At 44.2% G+C, this 17,807-nt stretch overlaps 3 protein-coding genes across 17 annotated transcripts in view; 1 reads left to right on the top strand and 2 right to left on the bottom strand.

Moving 5' to 3' along the window:
• Positions 1–9,242, bottom strand: part of NCOR1 (nuclear receptor corepressor 1) — a 143,254-nt gene extending 134,012 nt beyond the window's left edge. For 6 of the 13 annotated variants that reach the window (XM_033422797.2, XM_033422804.2, XM_033422805.2 and 3 more), the window contains exon 1: positions 8,603–8,753. The gene's annotated coding sequence lies outside the window, so the exon portion shown is untranslated. Of the gene's footprint in view, positions 1–8,602; positions 8,771–9,224 lie in introns of those variants that run through there. The other 7 variants (XM_033422795.1, XM_033422803.1, XM_033422806.1 and 4 more) reach the window with 3 other exon arrangements.
• A 457-nt stretch (positions 9,243–9,699) lies between these two features.
• Positions 9,700–17,807, top strand: part of PIGL (phosphatidylinositol glycan anchor biosynthesis class L) — a 64,117-nt gene continuing 56,009 nt past the window's right edge. For all 3 annotated transcript variants that reach the window (XM_049702447.1, XM_004266810.4, XM_033422813.2), the window contains exon 1: positions 9,700–9,944. In XM_049702447.1, the coding sequence (XP_049558404.1) occupies positions 9,707–9,944 (238 nt within the window). In that variant the 5' untranslated portion in view covers positions 9,700–9,706. The remainder of the gene's footprint in view (positions 9,945–17,807) is intronic.
• On the bottom strand, positions 11,039–15,958 carry LOC101287366 (mitochondrial intermembrane space import and assembly protein 40-like). The gene has a single exon (XM_049702449.1). It carries the CDS (start codon positions 15,805–15,807, stop codon positions 15,406–15,408), a length of 402 nt encoding a protein of 133 aa, XP_049558406.1. The 5' UTR covers positions 15,808–15,958; the 3' UTR covers positions 11,039–15,405.

Raw genomic sequence — 17,807 nt, 5'->3', positions numbered from 1 at the left:
TTCTCCATCCTACAGCAAGCAACAAGGAATACCAGTTTCTTAGGTTTTGTTTCAGAAATATTCCGATATAAAAGTGAATATGTACACATTATGTTTCCTCTTTAAAACAAGCAGTAGCATACTATACTTAATATTCCTCACTTTGCTTTTTCAGTTTAATAGATGGATGAATATTTTAAATTTTAGACTAAGGAAGGTCTAAGCAGAGCATGAAACTCAGAAGCCATATATAGACCAATAATGAAAACAGCTAACATTTAGAATTTTTACTTACCGTGTGCCAGCCACTATGCTAAATGTTATTTACATTATCTCTATTTCCATTCTACAAATAAGGAAATTAAGGCTTAGAGAGGTTAAGTAATCTGCCCAAGGTCACATAGCCAGCACAGTCCCAGTTGGATATATCTGACTACATAATACTACAAAAGAACAGCTGGGGGGTAGGGGGATGTGCACATACGTAAAAAGTGAATACCCTAATATGTAAACAGCTCTTCAAATCAATCTGAAAAACACCAATCCCATCAAAAAATAACCAAAGAACAAAAGTAGATAATTTCTAAAAGAAATACAACTCCCTTCATTAAAAAATGTTCAGCGTCAGTAGTGACTGATAAAGGCCAGTCAGAATCACTTTTTTTTTTAATTAATTTATTTTTTGGCCGTATTGGGTCTTCGTTGCTGTGCGTGGGCTTTCTCTAGTTGCGGCGATCGGGGGCTACTCTTCGTTGCAGTACGCGGTCTTCTCATTGCGGTGACTTCTCTTGTTGCGGAGCATGGGGCTCTAGGCGCTCGGGCTTCAGTAGTTGGGGCTCACGGGCTCCAGAGCACAGGCTCAGTAGTTGTGGCACAGGGGCTTAGCTGCTCCCCAGCATGTGGGATCTTCCTGGTCCAGGGATCAAACCCGTGTCCCCTGCACTGGCAGGCAGATTCTTAACCACTGTGCCACCAGGGATGTCCCTTTTTCCACTTCTTAAATTGGCAAAATGCTTTTATGTGCAATATCTAGTACTGGCCAGGGTCTGGGGCATACCCATACACTGTGACAATATCCATCCAGATCTACACTATTCATATATCTGCAACACTACTTCAGAAATCTATGCTACAGAGCTGCTTGCATAAATATACAAAATAAATACACATACACACACACACACACACACACACAAATAATTCACTACAGCTTTGTTTTTCTGACAAAACAGTACTGGCTGGAAACTAATTAAACAAATTATAGTGTTTTCTTTTTATAAGTGGAATACTATGTAACTGTTAATGATAGAAGTAGCTCTAAAAATACCAACATGGAACAGCAGTATACACAAGAACAGCATATCATGGTCCCATAATACAGAAAATTACATACACACAGAAAAAAAAAAAAAAACCTGAACGAATACACAACACTTAGCAAGTTACATCTAGGAAGTAGTGCTTCAATTTCTTTATATACTTCCATATTGTACTTCCGTAAAATAATGTATCACTTATAATAAATAAAAGACAAGTAAAGATTTCAAACTAACATACCCCCTTCACTCATTAAAATGGTTTTGTGTAAATAGGGAGTAACTTCCTCCACCCTCCCCTCCTGCTCAGTTGATGCCCTCCCCCTTCGCTCCTCCCATTCTCTCACACTCACACACAAACACACACACACTCAGTTAATGGACTACACACTCCCTACTTCTGGTATATTTACACTGTGTATATTTTAGGCTGTAACTCCTAGAAAGCACAAGTTTTGATTTCATTCCAAATACTTAAAAGTTATCGTTATTCAAAACTGAATTAAAAGAACTTAATCAAAAGTAATACAAAGTTAAATGTCTTTGAACAGGAGTTCAAAGGCATGATGATTACTACTTAAAACATTTCAAAATTATACAAATCCCTGTGCTGTTGCCAAGGGAAATGAACTGCCGAAAACAGATTACTCTGATGCTAAACTGTGTATGACAACAAAAATGTCAAGAAAAGAGCCTATCAGTTAAATAAAGTATGGGGGAGGGGGGAGGCAATCTGTAACCATAAAGGTTATGGCCCTCCTAACAACTTAGTCAAATTTTCCTAAAAAAATGTAACCTCAATTTATTCTGGTTTAATTTCAGTTTATGTGTAACGAAGAAAAAAAAACAGAAAAACACTCCAAACTTTATTCCTCATGTAGAAACTGCCAGCGGGGGGCGGGGATCAAAATAATTTGGTAATCTTAACTTTTCTCTTCCTTTGTTCTTGACTAATCTACTCAAAAATTTAATTTTTGATATAAAACTAATCAAGTACTATTCTTTCAAAGGGATCCCTCCAAAGGGATTTTATAATAATCCTATAAACCAACTATTCCTAATTCACATTTTTTCCCTAGCACTGAACTCCAAAGTTCCCTGCATATATAAATTAACACATTTTTGTTCTAATATTACCTGAAATACAAATAATCTGAGATGAACTGATTCTGTGCTTACTTTCTCTTTCTCCCAAAAATCCCAGTAAACTGAGAGAAATACTTTTTTAAAGAAATGCTTTAATAATTCACTGATAACAAGGCTTCCCTGGTGGCACAGTGGTTGAGAGTCCGCCTGCCGATGCAGGGGACACGGGTTCGTGCCCCAGTCCGGGAAGATCCCACATGCTGCAGAGCGGCTGGGCCCGTGATCCATGGCCGCTGAGCCTGCGCGTCTGGAGCCTGTGCTCCTCAACGGGAGAGGCCACAACAGTGAGAGGCCCTTGTACTGCAAAAAACAAAACAAATCAAAAACAAACAAAAATAATAATTCACTGATAACAGACATTTTATCTCACTGACACTGGTGAATTTCTACCTGTTTTTTAATTTCCAAAAACTACTCACCATCAAGTTCCCACAAGTGTATCCGTCGGCTTCCACAGCTGCACCAAGCAGCTGGGCTGCTTTTTATGCATTCAACAAATTTCTACTACACCATTCCTGGGGACAGAGTGTTATTCTGGGAGTGGGGGCAGGGGAAGGATCAAAAAATAACTGAGACACAGACATGCCCACAATGGGCTTATGGTCTAGTGGGGACTAAACGGGCATGCACATAAATAACTATGACGTTATAGCAGAGGCGTAAGTGAGGCATTAAGAATTTCCAGACCATAAAACACTTTTCTTCAGAGAAGAGGGAGGAGGAGGGAGACTGACTTCCTGGATGAAGTGATATGTGCTCAAAACCCCTCAAAAAATAGGCAGTATGTAGGTGCGGTAGAGTTTGGAAAAGTAAGGTAGGGAAATAGCATTCCAGAAAAGAGCACAGAATGGGAAAAAAAACAACCCTTCTTAATGCAACACAAAAGAGGCATATTATTTAATAGCCCAAGTGGAATAAAAAAACATGCTATGGGACTTCCCTGGTGGCACAGTGGTAAAGAATCAGCCTGTCAATGCAGGGGACATGGTTTCGAGCCCTGGTCCAGGAAGATCCCACGTTCCGGAGAGCAGCTAAGCCCGTGCGCCACAACTACTGAGCATGCGCCCTAGAGCCCGCGAGCCACAACTACTGAGCCCGTGTGCCACAACTACTGAGCCCACAAGCCTAGAGCCCGTGCTCTGCAACAAGAGAAGCCACCGCAATGAGAAGCCCGCGCACCGCAATGAAGAGTAGCCCCCGCGCGCGGCAACTAGAGAAAGCCCATGCGCAGCAACGAAGACCCAACGCAGCCAAATATAAATAAAAAAATAAATAAAATTTATTAAAAAAACACACATGCCATGCTTCAGTATTCATGTGAGGACATTAGTTTAAAAAGAATACTACGCCTTTTCCTTTAAAACAAATTTTATGGCATGAGTACCTATTGAAAACTAACATTCTATATGAGCTTTTCAACACGGCATTAAAAAGATAGTTCATGTTTACGCTATTTATCTAAGCTTTCATATAACAATTGAAGTTTCTCACACTTAAAAAAAAAAAGTCAAGTTTGAGAGTAAGTGAAGCAAGCAATAACTAATATATAAAATAATTTAACCTATCTGTATCTCAGAGGTACCTAACCATTGGCACAATAAAATTTCCATCACTGTAACACTTAAATTCCATTAAACATCAGTAGGTCCAGATAACCTTAAAGACATTTCTGTTTAAGAAGACAGAAGGTACTGTCATTTCATTTTTAATCATCATAGCAGATTAAAAATGAAACATAATTCCCGGTGATCATGTTACTAATGTAGATCAATACCAAGTTTTTTCAAGCTACATTTTCACTGCAGAAATGTAAAGTTAGGGGGAGTACCTAAATTCAATATCTAAGCTGAGTGACTGAGCACTCATTTCCCACCCACCCCAATTTTTGTTTTAAGTAGTAGTCAATCATCACATTGACTCATCCCATGGATGATATGGTGTCCCAGAAGGAGCTACCCTGGAAGGCAGAAGACTGGATTCTGCTACTGGCCAACAGTAACAATTTAGGCCAGACCCCTTCAATTCAGTGACCCTCAGTTTATTCACCAGTAAAACAAGTAAGACTAGATAATCTACATGACTCTACATTCTGTAACTCTATAAATTATGAGCATTTTATTTTAACCAATTTAGATTTGTCTTTGAGATTATTAAATAAAAGTAACAGCAGCACACATGGAAGAATCAAACTGAAGAGCTCCCCAGGAACATTCTTATGTCTTTGTATAGTCTCATTTTCACAAGCAAAGAGGAGCGCCTCCCCCCCCCCAAAAAAATATGTATCTGAAAACAATCCAAGTAATATCCAAGTAATATTTTTACCACACAAGCTTACAAGCTTCTGGGGTAGAAAAAAATGGTAGAACAGTAAAAATGTTCATGGAAAACCACCACCACAATAATACCAAAATAAAAAACAGATGCTCTACATACAGTTATCGCTACATGACAGAAGCTTTCATAGCTTTTCAATACTCCTAAGGAGTCCTGATAGAAAACCAATGTTTTCTTTTTTTTTTTTTAGGGGTATCTAACACAAGATTTGATACTCTTTATTAAATTGCTATTTATTAAGATAGAATTCTCAAACTTTTTTGAGCAGCAATACTGGCATGGCTTCAAACCAGGTGCACTGAGAAACTCAAAGAAATGTGAGACCTTTGCTCTTCAGAGATCCTCACAATTTAGTTGGGGGAAAATAGGCCATAAATACCAGGGAAATTAAACAGCCATAAAATAAAAATACTAAATCAATAAGACAATTAAAGGGACAGGGCAGCATGACAGGAGACGCCAAGTCACCCCGAGCTGGACTGATCAGGAGAAGAAGCTGGGCTTAAAGTCAGAGGAGGCTGGAATGGGCAGCTCTAGACCTGACTGTCAAGGAGTATGAGGCTGTGGGGATGCATGGCTCCTAGGAGGAAACATAATAATAATATTCTATCTAAATGTACTTTTGCAACATTAAACCTGAAAAGGACAAAGTATCAATCTACAGACTGAGTTCTTTGTGCATGTAACTGATCTGGTCAACTTTATGCTTTTATAGAATTTAGTAACATGCTGTAAACATAAGGCATGCCACACTGGTTGAACAAGTGAATGAACTACACACCAACAGATAAGTCCAGACATAATAAACCCTGACAACCTTTGTACCATACTCCAGTAAAATCCAGTCTCTGAAGTAAATGAACACAAGGAAGTAACTAAGTATTTGAGATCTCTACCATTCTCAGGCATCAGTTAAGAATTTGAAATTGCAATTAAGACAGGTCACAAAAAAAAAAAAAAGAGACAGGTCACAAAATACAGTTAAAACTGAACAACAAAACAAACACAAAAAACCTGAGAAACAAATAGCCTGACATTTACCTACATCAATCCCTGGCATATTGAAAGGCCTCTGCTTTTCTCCTGCAGATAACAATGGCAAGACAATCTCCCACTTCACAAAATTTACAAAAAAAAAAAAAAAAAAAAAAAAAAAAAAAAGCTTAAAAATAGCTTGATTAATACAAATATGCTTGGCCTTGGGACAAATTTTACTCAAATTCAAAGAAAGTTAATTTTGAGCATTCTGTGTTTTAAAAAATTATGTGGGCAGGGCAAATTCTTAACTTTTACTACATGATTAAATCCAACAAGACACCCAGTTAAAAATATTTATTCCTGGGCTTCCCTGGTGGCATGGTGGTTAAAAATCTGCCTGCCAACGCAGGCGACACGGGTTCGAGCCCTGATCCAGGAAGATCCCACATGCCGCGGAGCAACTAAGCCCGTGCGCCACAACTACTGAGCCTGCGCTCCAGAGCCCGCAAGCCACAGCTACTGAGCCTGTGAGCCACAACTACTGAAGCCCGTGCGCCTAGAGCCCGTGCTCCACAACAAGAGAAGCCACCACCATGAGAAGCCCGCTCACCGCAACGAAGAGTAGCCCCCGCGGCCTTCCCTGGCGGCGCAGTGGTTGAGCGTCCGCCTGCCGATGCAGGGGACACGGGTTCGTGCCCCAGTCAAGGAAGATCCCACATGCCGCGGAACGGCTGGGCCCGTGAGCCATGGCCGCTGAGCCTGCGCGTACCGCAACGAAAAAAAAAGAAAAAATAGTAGCCCTGGCTCGCCGCAGCTAAAGAAAGCCCGGCGCGCAGCAACAAAGACCCAATCAATGCAGCCAAAAATAAATAAATAAATAAATTTATTTTTAAAAAAATTTATTCCTCATAGATCATGGAGAAAATCACACCTATATAAATATGTCACAGCAGGTTAGCAGATGTATTTGGTAAGCTGTAATGTGAACACATTTCCCTAATTAGAATACAATGTTTATTCGTTCAATAAACATTTGCAGTGTCAATATCCTAGGCAGTGCCTTCAAGATAAAGTCAGAGAAGGGCCCATCCTGCTCCTCAATAGAAGATAAAACAGGTACGTACCTAAATACAAGGTAGAAAGTGTAAATGCCATGAGAGGAGATGTGTAGTTAAAGCATTTCAGGAGAGAAGAGGGAGCTGTTACTCTGGCACAGAAATATAACCTTTACGATCTCTGTAGAGCAATTTCATAACAGCTCTTTTAGGCTCACAACAGCAACTTAGGAGAGATGTTTTCCTGCTATCATAGATGAGGAAACAAGCAGAAAAAGACTGATCATGTTCCAAAATGACACAGTTAAAGGAGGAATCAGAACTCTTTGTATTGTATTTTCTCTGGGGTAGGAGTCCAACATATGGCAAGCCTTTTGTAAAAGGAAAGAGTATTTTGGTACTGCAATCACATCCTTATGTATGTATGTGCATATTATTTATATACGTGTGTGTGTAAACCTTGATTTCCATTAACAGGTGTGCTTAAAGCAAGGCAAAGCAACTGTGTACTATAAATATTAAAATAAATAAATAAACCTCCACTGGATTTTAACAGAATGAGAAAATAAAGACAATGTTTCTTTCTGCAACAACTTGCTTATTTCTTCTGTAATCTCCACCCATGTCTAAAAATATTCTAAAATTGGTCTGCTCCTGAGGTCGGGCAAGTTAGTTCTGCCAATAAATATCTTTACGAAAGGATACATCAAAACATTTTCAAAAACTATTAAAAATTAAATAATGCCATCAACTCTTCAGTTATCCAAGAGAAAGTCACATGTGACCTATCAGCAGCAGTTATTGATCACGACATGTTGAACGAATGAATGAATATCTGCAGGCATTTTAAAATCCCAGGCCTGTTGCTCTTTACGCAACGTTCCGCCTCGAGTCACCGCCTCACCAAGGTGCACGCAAGGAATGTAAATTTCAGTACAATTAGGATATACTTAGGGAAGCAAATCTGATGCAGGTGAAAACACTAATCCCACAGATTAGAATCACCCACACCTCTGCTCTCCAAGGGAAACTCTGGAGAAGCGGCACTGTAGCATGCAACATCGGTAAAAGAAAACTGACACTCTGAGCAAACACTTTTCACAAATATCACCTATTCCCACCCACACCTTTAATACACGACTATACCTAATCCGGCTAATTCGAAGAATTCAGTCTCCTCGCCACTAAGACTGACTTCTCAGTTACAGTTTCTCGAATCGCTCCTCCCCCCAAAAGAGAATTCACATTAAACAGCAACGATAAAAGGCAGAAGGTACCGGGTTCCGATCTCCACCGTCCCCCCCGCCCTCCCTTCGCCATTACACCCCAAGTGGTTTGGTCGCAAAGGTGAACTAGTTTGCTCTTCAAGCACTTGTCCACCGCTGTCACCCGCCCTGACCCCTTGCACACTCCCGGGCAGCCACCAACTCCGCCCCGGAGGGAGAGCAGGCCGCCACCTGCGCCGGCCCCACCCGCGGCCCCGGCCCGCGCCCGCCTCGGGCCCCGCAGCCCGCTCCCCGCAGGACACCCTGGGCGCCCCGGCCCGGCCGCAACCCATTCTTCCTCCAAACTCCATAAGCCTCCCCCGCTCGCCCGGCCCCGCTCCCCGCCGCGCCCGGCTCGCCCCGGCCGCCGAGAGCAAGAGGCCGGCGGCTGGGCGGGTCCCGAGCCGCCGGGCCCGCGACGCCCCTCGCCGGCCGGAAAGCCTCCCCCGCGGCTGGTGCCCCGGAGCCCTCGGCGGCCCCGGGCTAGCGGGGGCCCGGAGGCCGGACTGCGGGCGTCGGGCCTACTCACCGGGAGCGGACGAAGCGCGGCGGCCGACGCGGCCCCGGGCCTGAGGGGCAGGACGCGGCCTCGCGCGCGGCCCTGCCCGGGCCCTGGTCGGCGCGGCGAGCCGGGCGCTCACTCCAGCCGCCGCCGCCGCCGCCGCTGCTGCTTCGCCACCTCGGCCGCCATTTTGATTCAACCCCTCTCCTCCGCCCCCCCACCCCCCGGCCCGGCGACCGCGGCTGAGGCTGCTCCGGCTCCTCCTCCTTCCGGAGGCTGGGAGGCCGACTCCCTCCGCTGGCCGAGCTTCCCGGGCCCCTGGCGTACCCCCTTGGCCCGGCGGCGGACCCAGGGTGCTGCCGTCGCGCCCGGGACTCCCCGCGGGCGTGCGAAAGGGAAGGACGCGAGGCCGCGCCCCGGGCCTGAGAGCCCGGGCTGAGGGCGGGAGGGAAGCGGGGGCCCGGGGGGTGCGCGCGGCCACCCGCGCAGCTGCTTCCCGGGCTCAGGCTGCGTTCGCAGCGGGCCTGCCAGAAAGGCCGCGCGAGGCCGACCCGCCCGTGATGCCGGCCCTCCCTCCGGCCCCTCCGAGGAGCCCGGGCCCCCGCGCCCGCCAAGTGCGCTCTCGGCCTCACGCTCCCAGGGAACTGACCGGACGGGCCTCGCCACCGCATACTTTTCCTTTAGAGAAGGCGCCACTCCACATCCCGGAATTAGGGAGGAGAAACAAAGTCGGTGTTCACCCGGATAATTACGAGAAAGTCCGGGTTTTAAGAAATGAGTGAGAAAATGGTGACGTAAAAACAGGAGGAACTCGCACTGAAGATGCTGGAGGTTCTTTTCAGACGCTTCCCCTTAAGTACTGTGTGGACGGCAAGGGGGTTGGCTCAGCCCTGAAACGGAGCGTGCACGAGAGCTCGTAAAGGCCGCTTAAAGTAGCGGCAGCCCGTGAAGAGGGGCTGGGAGGCGTCCGTGTCAGAGCACACAGCCCGACGCTTAAAGCCTCCGGCCGTTGGAGCAGGGCAACCGGACGGATTTCCACTCGGAACGCGGTTTCCGCGAGCGCCGGTCTCCCGCCGGAGCCGGCCCGGCGGCCGCCTCCCCTCCTGCGCAGGCGCAGTGCCTCCTCAGGGCATGGAGGTGGTGGGTCTGCTGCTGTGTGTGGCGGCGGCGGTCCTGACATGGGGCTTCCTCTGGGTTTGGGACTCCTGGGAGCGAATGAAGAGTCCGGAGGAAGCTGGCCTGCCGGGAGGCGGAAGCCGGACTCTGTTGGTGACCGCGCACCCCGACGATGAAGCCATGTTCTTTGCTCCCACCGTTCTAGGCTTGGTCCGCATGCGGCACCAGGTGTCCCTGCTCTGCTTCTCCGCAGGTAGGAAGCTGTAGGCGGGGCGCGGGGAGCCGGGGCTGGGAAGGCATTTAGGCGCCAACCTGTCTCACTTGACTTCTTCCCGGAGGGGTCTCTGTCGGAGGGAACCAGGTGAATACACTGGAGGTCCTTTTTCCGGGCGCTTCACCGAGAATCTGTGGCCCCAGCCTGAGGGCTGTAGGGCCGGCTTCCCAGGTGCGTTGGGAGGCGTGGGCAGCGTGCGAGCTCCGCTCTCCGCTAGCAGGATCCGGGAGCTCACATTTGCTTCCATTCAGTACCTACATCCGCGTTGGGAACTGCGACTGTGATCAGTATCCTGTGGAACCTTTTCATTTCCAGGAGGGCCAAGAATAACGACCAAACAGAATGTGGGCTGTGTCATTCCTGATCAACCCTTCAGTCCACTTTGTGCTAGAAAGATGCATGTATCAAATTGAAGAGAGAGTTCATTAGACTAGAAAATAATCTTATAGGTCATTTTAGAGTTCAACTCCACCCAGCTTTCACTGGGGCCTTTCAAAGAATTAAGTCCTTCTTTACCATACAGAAAAGAAGGAATGAGAAAACAAATTGACCATGATACTGGGTTATGGTGGTAATTGCACAGCTGTATAAATGGAATAATTGAAGTGTACATATATAATGGGTGAATTTTATGGTATGTAAAAATCATACCTCAATAAAGCTGTTTTTAACAAATGCCCAGTGACCTCTTTTCCCATTTGGTTGTTTCGTACCCGATCTTTTTCTATACAGATTTTTCTCAGTAAGCACATTTTATAAGACTATATTTTTCACCGAATATTACCTTTTCATTAATTTCTCAAATATTTATTAAAGATTTTTGTGCACTGCTTACTATTAAAATGGCCAAAATCCGGAACACTGACAACACCAAATGCTGGTGAGGATGTGACACCAAGGTACTCTCATTCATTGTTGGTGGGAACGCAAAGTGGTTCAGCCACTTTGTAAGGCAGTTAGTTTGGTAGTCTCTTACAAACCTAAACATACTCTTACCAAACCATCCAGCAGTAGCCCTCCTTGGTATTTACCCAGAGGAACTGAAAACATGTTCACACAAAAACCTGCACACAGATGTTTATAGAAGCTTTATTCATAATTGACAAAACTTGGAAGCAACCAAGATGTCCTTCAGTAGGTGAGTGGATAAATAAACTGTGGTCCATCCAGACAATGGAATATTAGAGGCAAAAAGAAATGAGCTATCAAGCCATGAAAAGGAAGAATTTTAAATGCGTATTACTAAGCGATAGAAGCCAATCTGAAAAGGCTTTGTACTGTGTGATTCCAACTATGTGACAATCTGGAAAAGGCAAAACTATGGAGACAGTAAAAAGATCAGTGGGGATCAGGGGTTGGGATGAGAGGAAGGATGTATAGACAGAGCAGAGAGGATTCTTAGGGCAGTGAAAATACTCTGTATGGTATAATATAATGGTGGGTGCATGTCATTATACAGTTGTCCAAACCCATAGAATGTACAAGACCAGGAGTGAACCCTAATGTAAACCATGGACTTGGGGTGATTATTATGTGTCAGTGTAGGTTCATCGATTGTAACAAGTGTACCATCTGGTGGGAGATGCTGATAATGGGGGAGGCTGTACATGTGTGAGGGCGGGGAGTATATGGAAACTCTCTGTACCTTACCCTCAATTTTGCTGTGAACCTAAAACTGCTCTTTTAAAAAAAGTCTTCATAAAAAAAGTTTTTAATTAAGAAAAAGTCTATCTGCCAGGACTTATTCTCTGCCCTAGGAATAAAACTGAAAACAAGCTAGGTGAGGACCATGTCCTTCTGAAACTTATATTTTTAAATATTTACCTATGTTTATAAGAACTAGATATATAGGCTTTTAAATGGTTTCATACAGATAAACCTTAATTTAGTTAGTCATCCCTTATTATACATATATTTAGGGTTTTTCCCCCCCCAGGTTATCTCTATTACAAATAATCTCTTTATGTATAATATTTCTTGATTTGACTAACATTTTTTTCCTTCAAAATCTTTTGTTACCAGTAAGATTAAACCATTTTTCATAAATATTGAGAATTTCAATCTAAGCACTTTTCTTCTCAGTTTGTGCTATTAAGGATATTAACTGCAAATATATGCAAGTAATGGCCTCATTTTTTGTTTGCTTTTAATTTTATTTATGTTTCATATTACAACTATGGGAATCAAATTATAAGCAAAATTTGTTACAAGATGCCTGGATTTTATTTACAAAGTATTATAGGTACACAGGATTCTTTAATAAATTTCTCCTTATTTTTTAGTAGGTTGGGGCCAGAAATCAAAATTTTTTTAAGTAAAAAATATAACACCATGCCCTTGACACATACTAAAACTCAGTATCTTCATTGTTGTCTTTCATTATTTCCTCTGAATCCAACTTTCTGTTTAAATTGTTTTCTCTTGTAATTTTTTAAATTACTTTTAAAATACCCAACTCATTTAAAAAATGTACGGACTAAACATTACCCACCTTCCTGATTTATTCTAACCTGAAAAACAGGAAGTTAATTACATGATATAACATAATGAAAGCTGTAATTGACAGAGAAAAGACTGTGGACTCAAAATGGGGAAAAGCATCAATTGGATTAAGGAAACTTCTCCAAAGAGCTTTTCTTTTGAGCTAGTCTTTAAAAATAGGACTTAAGTATACAGGAAATGGGGCAAGCCATTCAGGGCAATAGTAAAAGCATAAGTAAGTCTTGGACTCATTTGAATAACTCATTCTAACTACATCTCCAGTTGTAAGGGGTAGGGAGAAGCAGGAAAAAATGTATTTTGTTATTAGTTGCTCATTTAATCCTCTCAGCAATCCTATGATAGGCATTACACGTATATATAATTTGTTTTTCTCATTTTTTAACTGTGGAAACTGAACCACGAAGTTAGGTAACTTGACCAAAGTGAAGAGCTAGAACACAGAGGAGCCAGGACCCAGTGGCTCTTCCCTGTTCTAAACCGTTGCACCCACACACATTGCCTGGCTGCTGTATCAGTTAAGGAAGTAACCATTTTGATTCCCAGTGTATGTTCCACGAAATACCAGTTCCTCAAGCTGCTATTAAAAAAAAAAAATGTTAATACCTTGACCTGACAAGTTTAGGGAAATCAACCGGATGTGCTATTCCCCCTTTAGAGGTGCACGGTCCTTATTTGACTATCAATATCTTGGAGAAGTCTTGCTATAAAAAATTCCTATTTAATTTTGTTTAGTCCAGCATTTCTCCGATTTATGTAACCATTGAAGTACCTATTAATATACACACGAGAGGAAGCCACAGTAGGTAGTAGGGTGTTGTAGAATGCATGTGCTGGAGAATTAACACAGCCAGTTCTGTGTTTTAGCAAGCTCATACTGGTGGCATATGGAGAACCGTTTGGAGGGAAAGACTGGAGTCGGGAAAACCAGTTCAGGCCATCCTTTCCCCTCCTGACTGCACTGCCACCTCTCATATGTCAGAGCTCCGTGTATTTCTGCTCTGTATACTGTCCCTTCAGTCAGTTTGACATCCCTGTACCAATATCATGCTGTAGCTTTTACAACAATTAACTTCTGTAGCTTTTACAACACTGTATCTGGTAGGGCCAGCCCTCTGATCTGTTGTTCCTCCGGGTGTGTTTGCCATTTTTGACCTTCCTCCAAACATTTTATTTTTTTTTTATAAATTTTTATTTATTTATTTTTGGCTGCATTGGGTCTTCATTTTGCTGTGTGCGGGCTTTCTCTAATTGCGGTACGTGGGCTTCTCGTTCTGGTGGCTTCTCTTGTTGCGGAGCACGGGCTCTAGGCACTCGGGCTTCAGTATTTGTGGCACGCAGCCTCAGTAGTTGTGGTGCATGGGCTTAGTTTCTCTGCAGTATGTGCGATCTTCCCCGACCAGGGATCAAACCTGTGTCCCCTACATTGGCAGGAGAATTCTTTTTTTTTTTTTTTGCGGTACGCGGGCCTCTCACTGTTGTGGTCTCTCCCGTTGCGGAGCACAGGCTCCGGACGCGCAGGCTCAGCGGCCATGGCTCACGGGCCCAGCCGCTCCGCGGCATGTGGGGTCCTCCCGGACCGGGGCACGAACCCGTGTCCCCTGCATCGGCAGGCGGACTCTCAACTACTGCGCCACCAGGGAAGCCCGGCAGGAGAATTCTTAACCACTGTGCCATCAGGGAAGTCCCCAGATACATTTTAGAACTAGTTTGGGCATGCCCAAGGAAAAACCTTGCTGGCGTTTTTATTGGAATTTCACTGACTCTGTTGATCAATATTGGGAAAAATCGACAAGTTTACAATATGAAGCCTTTCTGTCTATGATTTTATGGTACGTCTCCTCATTTATATTGGCCTTTTTTAATGTCCTTTAGTAGATTTATAATAAACGCCTTACATATATATTGAGATGATGAGTAATTTTGTCCATTCATCTGTTTCTCATATTCAGAGCTTCTTTTGCAAATATTACGGTCTCTTGTTACTTCCTCATAGTTTGACGTTTTTATTTCTTTAAATATATTAAACACATATCTACTTCTAATAATTCCAATTTCTGCAGTCTTTGTGTCTGCCTCTGCTCTTTGAGTAACTCATTCTGAGTGACTTGTTTCCCTGTGTGTTTTGTGATTTTTTTTTTAATTGTAAGCACATGTTTCATGGAACCATACTTGTGATAATTTTTTTTTTTCTGGTAAAAATCATGTTTCCCTTTTAATTGACACCGTTTCCCCTCTCAGGTGCTACTTTGGTAATGATTAGGTCCCCACCTCTCAAGAACATTGCATCTGAACAGGCTGAGACAGAGCCAGTGTGAACACAGACCCCAAAGCAGGGCTTTTGGGATAACAAGAAGAGAAAAAAACAGCCTTTCTCTTCACTTACAAAGGGAGTCACTCAGAGGGTCCAAAGCTCTGTTTTCCAAACGTAGAAAACGTGGAGCTCAATGCAAACTAGAAACCAAAATATATCAGAAATGAAGCAGAGTGCTTCGTCCAATACTCAAGGTCTGATCATCCCACCTCTTCTATAAGGAATGGCCCCCCTCCAGCATTTTTAAAGGAAGATGTTTGTTTCTATCTCACTTTCCAACTGGGTATAAAATCTACTAAAAGGGATACAATGAATCAGAATAGATCAGCTCACTCACAAGAGACACTCCCAGATAAAGATTTTTGGTTGTTGAGATTATTCAGCACATTATTTCAAAATGGCAAAATTCAGGACAATCTGAGAATTCAAAAGTGGCTACATTCGCTGACAGGTTATGTGAGACACACATACAAACAACCCATGTTTCAGTGTACATGTCAAGGGGCCAAGACCCCTGATCACTCAATAAGTTATTTTGTACATTACAGTGCACAGAACAACAGAGGGAGAGACACTTTCTTGGAGAGGTTCATCCTCTCTGAAGGAGGCTGGAGACCAGGGCCCTCATTAGCTGGACCCCTCTACTTTGGTCGTGGCAGCCTCAGAGACAGCCGTTTCCTCTAATCCATCCGCTGGCTTCTCCTCCTTCTGGGGATAGAGGTCCGGGTACTTCTGCATGCACTCCTGCATGGCCCGGAACTGGTCTACACAGTCCGACCCCTTGACATCTTCTGTGCTGTAGTGGAAGCAGGAAAAGGCCGCCTTGAACTGTTCCCCACACGGGCCGCTGGCCATGCCCCCCAGGCACGGGCAGTTCCAGTTGATGTCTCCGTTGGGCAGGATCAGTCCGTGCTCCTCATAAGGATCATTGGGGTCGTCGGCCACCAGGTCCACGTTGCTTGGAGTTTCATGGTCTTCTTTGGTCACAGATATGATTCGATCCTTCCCTTCCTGCCGGCAGTAGGCCATGGTGCAGCCCGGCGCTCCGACCTCACGGCGACCGTGGCGGCGGCCTCACGCCGTGACCTCTCCTGTGATAATATTTTCATGTTTATGTTTGCTTCAGCCAGGCAGCAAAGGGAACTACCCATCTTAGATCACTCTAAATTAAAATTTTATACTGAGACTTTTCGGGCCATAGAGGTAGTGTAAATTCAGGGCCCAAACTCAAGTACATCAGTTGCCTGATGGTGTGCAACAAATTATCTCAAGGCTTAGTGGCTTAAAACAATCATAAGACTTTATCTCTCATGGTTTCAGACAGAGAGCAGTTGTCTCTACCCCATGATGGTTAGTACCTCAGCTGGAATACCCAAAGGCTGGAGACTGGAATCACCTGACTTAGCTAGAGATGTGGGCCAGAACATCCACATATGGTCAATCCATGTAGCCTGGGCTTACTCACAGCCTGGTGACGGGGTTCCTGGGCAAGTATGCGAGAGGGCCTGCCCTCAGGGGAGCCGCCTTGCCTGCTGTGGCCTAGCCTTGGAAAGCACGTATATCACTTTGACTGCATTGTGTGTCAAGGCCGTCACAAGTCACATCCAGGTTCAAAGAGAGAAATACCACCTCTTGATAGGAGGCAGCAAGGTTCTAGAAGGGCATGTGGACTAGAATTATTGCAGTGGCTACATTTGGAAACTACAGTGTGCCACACCAAGTGAAGGCGAGTGTGTCGTTGACAGTTCTCAGGGGGTGACATTTTTCTCATTTTCCCTTCCACTAGAAACAAGTCTAAGACACAGAAGTAGCCCCACCATCTCTGTTTCGGGTGGTTTTTCCCCTAGTTCACCCACTGCAGGTACTGCCTTCTGAGGGTCCTATCTTTGTGTGGAGGTTTCCTTATTCGTGCCCAAGTTTTATCTCCTGGCCCAACTTCAGGCCACCAGCTGACCTGGCTTCAGCTCCACCCTACCTAACTGGATTTGTGCTTACCTACTGTTTATGACCTCCAAAGACAGCCCTTACTTTCCTGCCAGCTCAGCCATACATTCTAAAACATGCTTGCCTTTTATTTCACATGTTCAGGTATTCTATGGGGGTTTCTCCAGACATCTGACTCACCATATTTCCTAAAACAGAACTTATAAGGTTATTTTCACTATTGCTCTTTTTCCCCCGATTTGTTTTTCATTTTTTTTTTGTCGTTTTTGGTGTGCTAGGTCTTCATTGCTGCGCGCGGGCTTTCTCTAATTGCAGCACATGGGGGCTACTCTTCATTACGGTGCGCGGGCTTCTCTTGTTGCAGAGCACGGGCTCTAGGCGTGTGGGCTTCAGTAGTTGTGGCATGCGGGCTCAGTAGTTGTGGCTCACGGGCTCTAGAGCGCAGGCTCGGTAGTTGTGGTGCACGGGCTTAGTTGCTCCTTGGCATGTGGGATCTTCCCAGACCAGGGCTTGAACCTGTGTCCCCTGCATTGGCAGGTGGATTCCTAACCACTGTGCCACCAGGGATGTCCCTCACTATTGCTTTTTAATCATGAATAATTATTCAGAATTTTCCTTATTGAGATAAATTTAGATCCAGGCTCAAAAGTGTTAGTCTCATCTATTTTACTCTTTTCTTTCTAACTCAATACATTTGGGATTTCTAAAAATATATGATCTTAAGATTGACTGCATCTTATTAAGAATGGGATAAATTAGTAATATTTAAAATATGAATTATGGGAACTTCCCTGGCGATCCAGTGGTTAGGACTCTGCACTTCCACTGCAAGGGGCACAGGTTTGATCCCTGGTTGGGGAACTAAGATCCTGGTTGGGGAACTAAGGTTTTTTTGCCGCGTGGCAGAGCCAAAAAAATAAAATAAACAAGATAAATATGAATTATGTTTAAGAGAGTGATAGACACTTCAGAACAGGACTCAAAGGTTACATATCTCTGGCCCTATTTTGTAAAAAATATATGTATCTGTGTATATATATCTCGAAAATATCGAAAGCTGGGCAAGAAAGCCAGAGGACTAAAAG

This window comes from Orcinus orca, chromosome 19 (genome assembly GCF_937001465.1).
Source record: "Orcinus orca chromosome 19, mOrcOrc1.1, whole genome shotgun sequence".
NCBI classification, from domain to species: Eukaryota; Metazoa; Chordata; class Mammalia; order Artiodactyla; family Delphinidae; genus Orcinus; species Orcinus orca.
Note: the sequence above shows the minus strand (reverse complement) of the source record. Positions and strands in the feature narration are given on the sequence as shown.